Source organism: Balaenoptera physalus (assembly GCF_965194825.1).
Source record: "Balaenoptera physalus genome assembly, chromosome: 18".
In the NCBI taxonomy this organism is placed as follows: Eukaryota; Metazoa; Chordata; class Mammalia; order Artiodactyla; family Balaenopteridae; genus Balaenoptera; species Balaenoptera physalus.
The window spans coordinates 72,168,955-72,182,732 of NC_138899.1; the positions used below are offsets into that span (position 1 = coordinate 72,168,955).

The 13,778-nt window shown below is 44.3% G+C and overlaps 2 protein-coding genes across 12 annotated transcripts in view; one reads left to right on the forward strand and one right to left on the reverse strand.

The window, feature by feature from the left end:
• Positions 1-13,778, forward strand: part of STARD13 (StAR related lipid transfer domain containing 13) — a 383,589-nt gene that overhangs the window by 354,995 nt on the left and 14,816 nt on the right. For 8 of the 9 annotated variants that reach the window (XM_082435536.1, XM_082435535.1, XM_082435541.1 and 5 more), the window contains 3 exons: positions 3,256-4,655; positions 5,716-5,889; positions 7,030-7,189. In XM_082435536.1, the coding sequence (XP_082291662.1) occupies positions 3,256-4,655; positions 5,716-5,889; positions 7,030-7,189 (1,734 nt within the window). Of the gene's footprint in view, positions 1-3,218; positions 4,656-5,715; positions 5,890-7,029; positions 7,190-13,778 lie in introns of all 9 variants that reach the window. The other variant, XM_082435540.1, reaches the window with a different exon arrangement.
• KL (klotho) overlaps positions 12,962-13,778 on the reverse strand; it is a 103,408-nt gene continuing 102,591 nt past the window's right edge. For all 3 annotated transcript variants that reach the window (XR_014256305.1, XR_014256306.1, XR_014256307.1), the window contains one exon: positions 12,962-13,386. The gene's annotated coding sequence lies outside the window, so the exon portion shown is untranslated. The remainder of the gene's footprint in view (positions 13,387-13,778) is intronic.

The window sequence follows — 13,778 nt, forward strand, 5'->3', positions numbered from 1 at the left end:
AGCACTATATACATTTAAACTGTACAGCATGATTTGACTTACATGCATCATGATTCCCGCAATAAGTTTAGTGAATATCCATCATTCCATATAGATACAATGTTAAAGAAATAGAAAAAGAAAACTTTTTTCCTTGTGATGAGAACTGTTAGGATTTACTCTCTTAACAACTTTCACGTATAACGTACATCCGTGTTCATTATATTTATCACGTTGTACATTGCATCTCTAGTACCTATTTATCTTATAAATGAAAAATGTATTTCTTATTATATGTCACTATCAGTAGTTTCAAAGATCCTGCACTAGTGGGAAAAACAGACACAGAATCGTGTCAGTACCCTTTGGACGTACTATGATAATTGCATGCACAGGGTACTAAAGAAGATGGGTATTTTTTTCTTTTTTCTCTGTTTTATTTTTGATTTTTATTGCTTTGGTTTTTGTTTGTTTTGGTTCAAACCATCTGAATACTGCAAAATTTCCCTGAACTGTTTGCCTTTTTTCCCAGGAGTTTACCACTTTCTCATATGCCTTGGTTGGGTTGTAAATATCCCTTTTTTGCCCACAGCTAGTATAATAAGCTCTTTAGAGCCTAGCAGACGGGGGCAGGCTTTCCATCCCCAGCCCACAGTGCCCAGCTTGGCATCTTTTCTAAACCAACATAAAGAAGTCCTTATCCAACTAGTATGTGGTTTGCTAGCATCAGTAACCAAGTTTGGGCTCGCTTTAGAGAGCTCGTTGGAGCTAACACTAAATATTGTAGTTTCTATTTTTAAATATCGGTATTTTCTTTAAAAGCATATCCTTCTTTTGCCTTCTCAGAAACGATTTGCTAAAAGGCTTTTTCAGAATGCTTACTTAATATCAACTTCTCCTCACTAGCTTCCTGAAATGTGCCATGAAAATCCAATAAACTCAACCTTCAACCTATCACAGTACCTGATATTTAAATGACTCTCAGATTTCAGGGTTTATTGTATCCATCACAGGGAAAGAGGAAGTAGAAAATGCTACAAAGAAAGTATATTTTTGACTCATCATCCTATAGTCTTGCCTTTCTTTCCATTTGTACAATTTTTTAAACTCTTTCGCCAAAGTTTTATACAACTTTTTAAAAACTCAGAGCTAATTTCCTACTGTGTTCCCACAGCTATGGAATTCTTTGTGAGTACCATTGTTTTTTACCTTCTTTCACCTTATACTTGAAAGTTCAAATGTGTCATTTAGTCCAACTCATGTAAACCTAGATTTTCAGGAAATAAATAAGAATGGGAAGATCCCACATTTATTGACTAAGCATCTGTTTATTTTTCCTTGAAAACAATATATTGCAAAGTCCAGAGGAGATAAGGTGGATGCCAGATACGTAGAAAGATAGATAAGCCATCTGTCTTACACGGACAGGTAGCACAGAAGCAACTGAACAGACACTGAAAAATAACAGATGAACAAATACTCCTCAGTGAGGGACTACTAAATGCAGTACTTCATTTAATCCCCACAGCGAACCTATGAGGCAGGGCCTGTTTTTAGTCCCATTTTATAAATGATAGAAACTTACTTTGGAAAGAGTAAGCAACTTGGGTACAGTCACCTAAGTCTAACTGGTATTAACTACTAGCACTGAGAACCAGGTCTTAGAACCGGATGTCAAAGTAAAGTGAAATAAACTTAATCCAATTAACTATACACACACACACACACACACACACACACACACAGAGAGAGAGAGAGAGAGAGAGAGAGAGAGCAGTTACTATATGCTTGATGAGCTTACCTGTAACTGTTGAGAGTGGGTGCTTGTGACATGAGTTTAAGTTAGTATTATAATAAATGCTACAATAAAGGTCTAAACCGAATGCTACAGGAGCACAGAGGGAGTGCAGTCACTGTCTTGGGGCTGTCAGGAAAGGCTCCAAAGAGACACATGAGCTGAGTACCCAAGAATGGTCAGGGACCAGGGAAGGACGTGGGGACCATATATACCCCTTAGGCTCTTAATCCTGTAACAGAGCTGGGTGTTGGGGCATAGTTGCGGGTCAGAGAACAGAATGCAGGAAGATTGGGAGGAACAGCTGAAATAAGAAAAGCACACTGCAGTCAGGTTGAAAGAGCTTCGAATGCCATACTAAGATTTAGGAGGGCTGAGGGAAACTGAAAGCTTCTAAAGTGGGAAATCCTGTGATCGTACTTGGATTACACAGTGGAAAGCTGTTTAGATGGAGAAGATGCTGGCCTGGTTTTTACTGTGATAACCCAGCCAGAGGTGCCAAGGACTTGCACTAGGGAATGGGAGTGAAGATATGAATGGGGGAGCAGATCTGAGAATCATTTCAGAGTTGGGTCTTGGTCATACGCATGGTGAGGCGGAAGAAGGAGCGGATGATTCAGTTCATCTCCGAAGGAAATTATTTAGATGGCAAGTTTGTGCTGGGCTTGGCCAGAGGGACTTGCAAAGATAAACAAAGCCACCTCTGGCCTCAGGGAACCCAGACTGTCCTCTCTCAGGGGGTACAAATTCAGGCAGAACCCAGACAAGTAAGAGAAATGTGTGAGGTGCAGCAGGTACGACAGGGCAAAGCAGTGGGGCCTCGGCACCCGGACAAGCGTGTCCTACGAAGGCACTCCAATTCAGGGTTAATTAAAACCTGCCCGGCTGTGCAGGCTGGGTTGAACTCTCCTCCACCAGGGGTCTCTAGAATAGCTCCCAAGTTTCTACTTCCAGGAATTCGGAGATAATTTTGCCGTTAACTTACACAGGGAACATACGCTAAGAATCAAGTCTGGGAGACTAAGGAGTGTTGACTCCGAGGTTCAGAAGAGGAAAGCTGGAAATATGGTCCTAGGGCTCCATGAAGAGGTTTCAGGGAAGAAGTAAGTGCATTTTATGGCAGGATTAAGTTTCTATGTGAAAAGGGGAACTGCAGGTGTTTTATATTTAGGCTGTCTAGTTGATGGTAATTACCTCCTCTTTGTAATCAGTCAAGGAAGCTTCTCAGAGAGGAAGGAAGGAAAACTGAAAGAAAGAGAGCTTCGCGGGTTGGGAAGGAATCTTCCAGCTACTAGGAAGGAAGAGGGTGTAGGGACCATAAAGACGGTGGAGGGACCCAGCCAAGGTGCCCAGGAAACCCAGAGCATGTGCGACAGGGAAGGAAGGAGAAAAGGAGGTGGGGGTACCGTGCCTGTGCTCACCTAGATTCCCCTCTCCATCCCAGCCACCTGTAAATGAGCGTCATCCTTGATGTTTCCCAGGGTGACGACTCTGATGAGGAAGATCTCTGCATCAGCAACAAATGGACTTTCCAAAGGACCAGCCGCCGGTGGTCTCGCGTGGACGACCTCCACGCACTGTTTCCCGGCGGAGACAGAAACGGGTCGTCAGGAGACATTAGGATGAGAAACACGACCAGCAGTGAGAGCGTCCTCACCGACCTGAGCGAGCCCGAGGTCTGCTCCATTCACAGCGAAAGCAGCGGCGGGAGCGACGGCCGCAGCCAGCCGGGCAGCTACGGCGCCGGCCGGGAGGCCTTGGACGGCCCCGGGCAGTACTGCGCCCACGGCCCAGCCATGCTGGACGCCACGCTGGGCGGCAGCAGCCTCCCGCCGTCCCCCAAAGACGGTCTCCAGCACCCTTTGCACCCAAAGAATGAGAAGCCCACCCGGGCCAGAGCCAAATCATTTCTGAAACGCATGGAAACGCTGCGGGGGAAAGGAGCGCAGGGAAGGCAGAAGGGGTCGGGGCGGACCGGGGGCTTGGTGATCAGCGGCCCGGTGCTGCAGCAGGAGCCCGAGTCCTTCAAGGCCATGCAGTGCATCCAGATTCCAAATGGAGATCTCCAGAACTCACCCCCCGCTGCCTGCAAAACAGGGCTTCCGGGGCCCAGCAAATGGAGCGGTGAGAGCAGCCCGTCAGAAAACAGCAGCAGCGGGGTGAGCACGCCCGGCCTGAAGGAGCGAAGGTGCCAGGAGGCCCACAAGCGCGGGGGCATGTACTTAGAAGACCTGGATGTGCTGGCGGGGACAGCACTGCGGGACGCAGGGGACCAAAACCACGCACGCGAGTTTCATTCCCAAGAGAACTTGGTGGTGCACATTCCCAAGGACCACAAACCAGGAACGTTCCCCAAGGCGCTCTCTATCGAAAGCCTCTCACCAACAGACAATAGCAGCGGGGTTCACTGGAGGACTGGGAGCATCTCCCTGGGCAGACAGCCGGGCCCTGGGGCCGGGGAGCCCAGGCTCATGGCGTCCTGCCACAGAGCGAGTCGAGTTAGCGTCTACGACAACGTCCCCGGCTCCCACCTGTATGCCAGCACCGGGGATCTTTTGGACTTGGAGAAGGACGATCTCTTCCCTCACTTAGATGACATTCTGCATCATGTCAACGGGCTCCAAGAGGTAGTGGATGACTGGTCCAAAAACCTGTTACCTGAACTGCAGACACATAATGCGCTGGCCGGAGAAGCTGGCTTCTGCCCCTTCCCCCCTCATAGTCAGATCACCTTAGATTTTGAAGGCAATTCTGTCTCCGAAGGTCGGACAACACCCAGTGATGTGGAAAGAGATGGAGCGTCGCTTAATGAATCAGAGGCCGCTGGAGTCAGAGAAAGGAGGGACTCTGGAGTAGGGGCCTCTCTGACCAGGCCAAACAGGTTGGTGGCATGACTTTGTGAAATGATGTTTAATCCATTTCATAATAATTATGGTCTGTGTGTTTAACAAACACTTATAGAGTACCTTCTAAATATTTAACACTGTCCTAAGTGATGTATGCGGTTGGGAATTATTTGAACAGTAGTATGTCTTTTGTGCAGATATTGTGGTGATTGAATCCATGTTAACTCACATTCATTTCTCCTAGTGTTTACCCTTTAATTCAATCTTGGTTTTATGCAAAAAAAAAGTTTTTGAGCTTCTTATGTGCAAAGCGCTGATGAGCAGGTCCATTGCCTGTGCACAGGCTCTTCCCATGACCTTGCAAAGCATCTCTACCCCAAATTTTAAACTTTTAAAAAACTCCATGAGAAATTTCTGAGATCTAAGGTGTATACACACTTCATAAGTTTATTTTGGCTTGAAAATGCCGATTACTAAGTACATAAAAGCTGTTTTACAACGACCATTTCAGAAGCTCCTTAGACAATGTCCCTGGAAGGGCCTTAGCAGTAGAAACAGCCTACTGTATGTGCTGCTGGGTTTCTCACTGAGGCAGTGATGGCTCTCGGGGCTCATTGACTGACGTGTCATCACTTCAGGAGTGCTTCGTCAGTGCTGCTCACCAGTCAGAGTGCGGAGACAAGACAGCAGTGTGACAGTACTCTACAGCTCCCAAACGTTTGCAATCTCTGGCTCTCTGTCACTGTCTGTCTGAATGTCTCTCTCTCTCTCTCTCTCTTACGTACACACACAGTCTCAGCTGCATTCAACACTTTGGGAATGAGTTTAGGAATAAACAAACACATAAAATTTATTATATCACTTATTCAAGCCTCCTAATGAAACAGATAATGACTTTTTCCAGATTTATCAGACTTGGGAAAAATAGTTTATTCTGTTTATTCTGTACATTTTGTGTCTTCTGTTCCATTTGCTTTGTGGTTTTCTTGGCTCAGAAACTATTTTGATTAGCTACTTAACAATTAATAACATCCTGTATTTTCCGATAACACGTCCGCTTTGTGACTGGCTTCTCTGACGGTCTTTCCGGTAAAGGCGACTCCGGTGGAACAGCTTCCAGCTCTCACACCAGCCACAGCCATCCACGGCGTCGCCCCACATCAGCGGTCAGACAGCCGGCCAGCTGAACCTGCTCCAGCGCTTCTCACTGCTTCGCCTCACGGCCATCATGGAGAAGCACTCCATGTCCAACAAACACGGCTGGACGTGGTGCGTAGCCCACTCACCTAGGAGGGGACCGTTTGTTCCAGGGCTCAGTATGTGATCGCAAACACTTCAGCATTTACTTTCTGATTTCTGAAGAATCCATTCATTGCCTTCACTGCCAATCTCCTGAAAATAATGCCCAGAGTTCTGCCTTACTGTCCACCTCTGGGCTGCCAAAGCTTGGATGTGATGTAGCCTGCAGGAAGCATTGCTTTATTTGTAGCTCTCTGTCAGTTTCCAGGGAAGGCAGTCAGGCTCCAAGAAGGAAAAAGGACAAGTAAAGAGTAATTAGTTGTGAACAGAGACATTAAAAATAAACTTGCCATCAAGTAATTTTGGCAGTTTGCAAAGAAACATCTGTTTCTTGTACCTTCTGGCCCAATGCAGAGCTCAACACTTACAGCACTGCTTCATTCAAAGAGCATTGAACTCTTCAAATACAGTTCTGCTTTTATTTCACTGGCAAATAAAAACAAGAATATGCAGTAAACCTTTGGAATAAGGGATTGACAAAAGCATATGTTGGAACTTGAATGTGGACCTATTTTAGATGATTTGGTGGATTTGGAAAAAAATAAAATGTGTTGTTAATTGTCATATAGAAGAATCGGCAATGCTTTTATAAAAATATTTTAGAAAGTTATAAACTGCGTGGTCAAATCAATATATGCTTGTGTATTAAAATTTCCTTTAAAAGGTACAACTGGTTCTAGAAAAGTAAGGATATAGTCTAGGAATGTGATTTATCTTCTCTCCCCTTCTTTCTCCCCCAACCCCAACCAGATTTCTTCTTGATGTATTTTTTAATTTGTTTTGTTATGTCTTGTTGGGGACGTTTAAGTGTTTATCACTTGAGAAGTGTGTCTGTCACAATTAAACTGGAAAGTCGAGCACTTGATTTGAAAGCGGGGCCATAAATCCATTCTGCTAACGTGAGTCATGCTGTTTAATAGTTAGAGGTCTAACAGAGGCACAGGGCACACACAGTCCTTCCATGTAATGTGAATAATTAAGAGAGAAATGTTGAATCCCCCCGTGCCTGTCCAATATTCCAACAAAAGCTTGGCTTCCCTCTTGCCCTCACAGCCTGTCCCCACAGTGTGCTCCACGAGGCGTGCATGACCTGCTTTCTCTAAATTCTAGGGCAGTTCCAAAGTTCATGAAGAGGATGAAAGTTCCTGATTACAGAGACAAGACAGTCTTTGGCATTCCTCTCATCGTTCACGTCCAGAGAACGGGGCAGCCCCTGCCACAGAGTATCCAGCAAGCCCTGAGGTATCTACGCAGCAACTGCCTCGATCAGGTAGGGTCATAAATCCCAAGCACAGCCTGGGACGTATGGAGTGCCAGGCAGAGCCAGATCTGTCCAGGATCAGACAAGACATGCCTCTCCAAAATAAAAGGCATTGTGATCTTTATAGGTCAGTATCTAATCTGACCAGGTGACATCCTTGTCAAGCTGTGTGAGGATGTTTCCTCATTGGCAACTTGAAGGACACCCTGGAGTGACTGCAGAAAGCTAATGTTAATCATTTGTACCCGTGATGGCTAATTTGTGTTCCCCTGAAACTGAGAGTAAGGCTGTCTACTGCATTTCCTTTTAATTATGGTCTCAGTGCCACCATTGATTTCACAGCATTCTGTTATCCCTCTTTGTCTTTTTTTTTTAAACCAGAATTAGGTCTTTATATCTCCCTTTATTAAATTTTTTTTGAAGCAGCACCATGACAAATTTATTTATATATTTTTAAAATGTGCAAGTAAAATATGAAAATAGGGACTTCCCTCGTGATACAGTGGTTAAGACTTCGCCTTCCAATGCAGGGGGTGCGGGTTCGATCCCTGGTCGGGAAACTAAGATCCCACATGCCTTGCAGCCAAAAAACCAAAACATAAAACAGAAGCAATATTGTAACAAATTCAATAAAGACTTTAAACATGGTCCACATCAAAAAATCTTTTAAAAATATGAAAATAATATCAGCTAAATTAAGTATTCCCTCATCTTGTGGAGTTGGTTAAAAAGCTCAAGCTAAACAAAATTCTTGGAGATCATTTTCGTCTCCAGGACTGTGGGGGAGCCATCACAATGGTGGACTCTGATTGGCCCAGAATGCAACCCATCCTATAATTAACCAGGCCAAGCCTTTGCTCCTCGGAATTAACACTCATTGGTTTCTCTGTTAGACATTCGGTCCAAAATAAAATTCTGCCTGATAAATTACAACCTTGAGGAGTGGGGGTATTTTCAGGCAACTATTCTATAATGGCTTTTGTTCATCATATTCTGTAATACCATGTGAATAATCTGTGCCAACCTAAGATTATTTGCACTTCTCATTGATTTTCCCTTGGCCTTGGGCTCAGTGGACAGGAATGAGCTGAGCTACACGAATTGATGAACTGATGTTTGTCTCTACCCCAGAGCTGAGATCACGCTAAGAATCAAGATGGTCTCTTGATGAATCCGATACCAGTTTTCAGTAAGAATAAGAGTAACTTCTTCATTCGATTCCATTGTTGATTGAACTAAATGCATTATTCCATTTTCCCTTCCCACTCCTAATTTAGATAATACACATATCTACATTTTTTCATATTTAGATGTTATAGTGAGGGTAACAGTGGTTGCTGTACTGTTGTGGTGGTGATGGCTGCTTTGTTTGAGAAATGGCCTGGATGGCTTGCCTGTTGTTTCTCAGAAAGAAGGGCAATAGACCACTTGTCTAAAACTAAACTAATGGTGCTTATCTTTGGCAGATGCCCCAATATTAATTGACTTGTGAATAACATCCCAATAGAGCAATCCATTGAATCTGCTTTGTTAAGCATTAGATTTTTTTTTTTTAATTTTAGAGTTTTTATCAAAAGCACACCTTAATCAAAGGTAGAGGGTCTGTGGGTATTTTACTGAGAAAACTTTTTGGGGAGGTGGGCTCAAGTGAATATTTGGAAATACCCACTCTAATTAATCTCTTTTGCAGCCCTGAAAGCACTGCAACCATGCCCTTTGGCATAGGACTTTGTGGCTTCAATTGTACTTTTACTGGTTTATTAGTACAGACCCAAGATTGTATTTTGTGGAGAGTAGCCTGTTATTCAGACACATGTTTTTCCAAGCGTCTCAGTTTTCATAAGGGTATGTAAGACTCATCTCCCCTCTTGGCTGATTCTCTTAGAGTGTTTGGCTCTGCCTTTTACCAAGCATAGAAAATATTTTGTTCCAAACATTCTAATGGATAGCCAGCTAGCTAATGCTTATCAGCAAAAGCTCTATTCAGAGAAAACAGTGTTTGTTCAGGAATGCTTAAAGTAAATGCAGGCCATGTGTGCCATTCATTCAATAATAGTAACCTTTCTTGCGTGCCTAGCATGTTTCAGGGATCATATTAAGTATCCTGCAAGCATTGCCTCATTTAATCCCATATCCACCCTGGGCAGGGTTAGCCCCTAGGTGGCAATGGTGGAGCCAACACTTGCTTGAAAATCTATCTACAGAGTCCAAGATTTTAACAAGTGCACTTTGCTACCACCTGTTAGAATTGCTTGTCCCATTGGACTTTGGGGTGATGCCATCTCTAGCATTGAGGGACACTTTGAGAAGTGGCCCTAAACAACTCATTGATGAATTCACTCTCAGGATTGTGTTGATGATGTTGATCATTATATCATGTGGTGTCTTTTCTGTAAGAATGAAAGAATTTTTTTCTGTGGCCCCAGCACCTGAAAAAATTTTTGTTTTTAGATAACTGGTCTGTATTTATATTAGGTACACCAGACTCATTCAGCTGGATATGTTTTCCTCTCTACACTGGCTGCTAGAATTATTGAAGCCAAATGCATGTTCTGCCTGTAGTAAATATATATAATTTGGGGGCATGAATTTTGTGTGTGAACCTCATTCCTACTTCCTGCTAACCTTTTCTATCTTTATTTTCCTTTTGCTCTAGTCCTCTCATCTATTATGTTTAATTGCATCTTACTGTACTTTATAGATCATTGTAAGTCACCTTGAATTCTTTCTCGAACAAGATTGGGTATAAATGCATTGTAATACCACCACTCTACTCACCGCATAGTCTTTATGTAGAGTGGAAACCAATCCTGCCCCCTGTAGATTCTGAATATGAGTATCACCAGCATCACTACTGTTACTGGGCCCAGTCTCCTGTTTGAAGACAAAGTCATACGAACAGAGAGAAGGACAGTGGCACCAAAACCTCCTCAATCTCTACTCGCTGGCTTATTCCCAGTCTCCATTTCAGGCTTATAACTATTATTATTTTTTTTTAATCTGGAAGAACGCCACACTGAAAAACAGTATGCTGGCAAAGCTTTATAAGAAAAAAGACTCATTTCATAGACATAAATACTGATTCTAAATGTAACCGCAATGAACAAGGCAACCCTTCTCTTGTATCCGTCAAAAGAAAAAGTCCTCAAGATGTCAAAGGGACTTTCGTGGAATCCAGTTCCTCCCCTTATGGGGTACCCAGCGCCAGCAGGGCCCCCACCTTGTATGTCCCTCCCCTTCATCAGCACAGAGTGGGGGCAGCACACAGAGCCCCCCTCTGGTCCCTGCGAAGAAGGAAGGTGGTCATGGGAAGGGACAAGGGGAAACTAGAGATACATAATAAGAATCGAAGAAAACCAGGCTCAGGAGGAAGACTGTTCTAGAGATTTAAGAGCAAACTCGAGCAAATAAAAGCCAATGAATCAGAAAAGAAAGAGGAGGGACAAGAGTCACAAGGAAGGAATGGACACACACCAGACGAGGGTCCTTCCTTCACCAGCGGCACCTCCTCTGAAGGGAAGACTCAGGTCTACACAGGCTCTTGAGATCTCAGCACCCCCCCGGCCGTGCAAGACCAGAGGGTCTCAGAATACCCTTCCTCTAAACCATCCTTGACTGGCTTCTCTGCTGCCTGCCTCTACATGGTCCCCTCGAACCACCATGCAAGACTGTCCCAGGGCTCAGCCCCTCATCCCAGGGAGGGAGGCTTCCTGCAATAAGCTCAGCCTCTCTCCCTCATGCTACGCATTCTTCTCAAACATTCATCGCAGACAGCTGAAGACAGCCCTACAGAATCCTGAAACAAGACCACCGTTCCACCTCCTGCACCCCCAAGTGCCGAACAGCTTCCATATGAGGAAACACAGTGTATCCATTTTTGCCCTGTCAGCTGGCTGGAGATGAAATAGGGAGTTCAGCCTTCAGTTCTGAACCATTTGTATTCAGACACAGCAGTGTGTGAGACGAGCAGGCTTTCTTGGCGGAGCTTTTATTTCTGCCCTACATCAATTGCACAGAAGGATAGGTTATACCCAGCCCCTGATGAATATGAAGTCACGGCAGAGAATGGCTAAACCTGCAGTGCTCCAAATAAGAACCCACCACATACTGTTCTTAGGAACCTCTCTCTCTCCGAATAAAACCAACTTTTCTTCATTAGCGGAGCACATCCCTAAAGAAGAGGAAATGCAAGTCCTGATAAACATCATTAAGTGCTGAAAGGATTAGCATAAACAGGATGCCAAGTAGGAGATTTAATATTATTTAGGTGAAATTTGAGTTCTAATGCAGCACTCATGCCCAAGCTCTCCTCCTAATGGAGCGGTAAGTTTTAAAAGCCCAATTATGCTGGGAAGACACTTCATGCTCAGTACAAGTGTCGTCAACCTGCCGCCTGCTCACCACCCTCCCTGCTGCCTACCTCGGGTAAGATGAGCGATGTTCCAGTGCCTATCTTTTTAAATTATACTTTGAGTCCTTGCTTTTTCATAGCTGAGTTTTTGGGTGGAAGACTAAAGAGAGAGGAAAGTAAAACTAGACCAGAGCAACCCTCATTGTTCATCCTTTTATCTTTACAGTGAGAGATTATGTGCAAGAGAGAAGCTTAAAACATGGATTTCGCATTGCTGACCTCTATTCTTACCTTTTAAGAGAGAGTCTTAGAGCCGTGCTTTTGAGGTACACGAGAGCAGGCCCTGCTGTGTAATTTGTGAAGCCTTGTGCAAAATGAAAAGTGCATATAAATTATGAAGAATTTCAAAACGGTGACCGCAGAACGTTAAACCAAGTGTGGGTCCCCGTGTGACTACCCAGGTCACCCGCCCACCAGTGACAGACACGGAAGCAAATGAAAGACATTTCACACATCTTGGGTCCTCCTCGTAATGAAGCTGAAGGGTCTGGGGTTGCCTCCCGTTGGCTATGATGACAAGGGTGCCCTTAGAAGAAACCCATTTTAAAGTGGTTTCTTTGGTCCTCCACTTTTTACTTAGAAAAAAAAAAAAAAATTAGCCAAAAATGCAAATTTTATCACTGCTCTGAAAGCTTTTTGCAGAAGAAGAAATGATGGTTGCCAATCCCATGGGCCAACACCCCTGGTTGCTCTACGATGGGTAGGAGAAGCTCTTCTCTCTGGTTCCAGGACCTCTACATCACTAGAGGAAGCTTCTATTTACCACGCCCAGGGAGTTTTTCACTCCAGGGACCAGAAGCCCTGCCCCCAAATGGCTTAAACTATAGAAAATTCCCACGGTCACATGACAAGAAGGCAGGAAGTAGGACAGTTCCAGGGTTAGTTCTTACATTAGCTCAGTGACATCTTTGAAGACAGGCGCCCTTACCATCTTTCCCTTCCGCCATCCTCCACTCCAACATCTGGAATCTGATTTCAGACCACCTTTACTTTGTTAGGCTTAGGAAAAAAACTTTCCTTTGGCGCTTCCAACAAAAATCCCCAGAACCCACAGATATTTCCCACGTCCCTTGGATGATAAGGGTGGGACGGGAAGGTTATTGTCAGAAATTGAGGCAGAACAAATAAATACCTGACAGCCCTGTGGACATCCTGTGAGATCTAAGTCAGAACAAGCAGCTCGGAGCCCGCAGCTGGAGAGCTCCGGACATGTCTAAAATAATTAAAATCACAATATTTGCTGAAACTAGAAAGAAACTTGGAAACAAAACAGTACAAAGAAAACATCACTGGGATGTGTGTGTACCTGCACATCACCGTGCACCCAAAATCAAAGCCAGCAAGACACAGAGGACAAAAGAGGAATCTCGTTCTGCGATGTCCACACAAACACTTGTCTGCTTTATTCTTTTTATAGAATCCGATCAGTATTTCTCTACCATTAAAACATAATAATAACAGGAATTCTCAAATGGAATAATACCAAGTCACAGGAGGATAACTGTGAGTCACTCTGCGGAATTCACCTCGGGGCACTTGGCTTCTGAGAACTCCCGAGCAGCACAGCCCCGAGGCATGGTCCGGGCCCCCTTCCAGAATCAGAAGAGTTGAGATGTAAACACATCAAGGCTGGATCTCACTTGGATAATCACTCATTTGACATCTTGAGCTTTTCTTTTGACAGGACGTGCTTTCTTCTCATGCCCTCTGATGAAATTTGGAGCAGTTGCCAGAGGAAGAGAAATGCTCTTTAGATTCTTCTTGGCAACGTTCTGCATTTTCTAGACATTCCAAACTTTAAGAATAAAAAAGAAAGCAATTAATGTTTTAAGTGATACTATGCCTGAATATCCTGTTCTGTGAAATTAGGGTGGTAAGCCTTGGAATGCCCAGAAGTATTACTAAGAATTCTGTCTTTATTGCCACAAAAAGTAGCGGTGTATAATTGCCCCTGCGATCCATTCAGCTGACGTATACAAAAACCTGAGTATTCTCTAATTGCTTGGAATTCTTCCCTTGCTGTTACGCAGTTTAAAAGAATTAGCGCTGCTCTCCGTTTATAGCAGCAACCAAGAGAGCTCTCCTCAGACCCCTGAGCTTGGGTCGAGGCCGGCCTGGCACACAGAGCAGCCAGTGAGACAACCTGGCGTGTCTCTCCAGGAATAAGGAGGGAGAGCAGCGCTGACT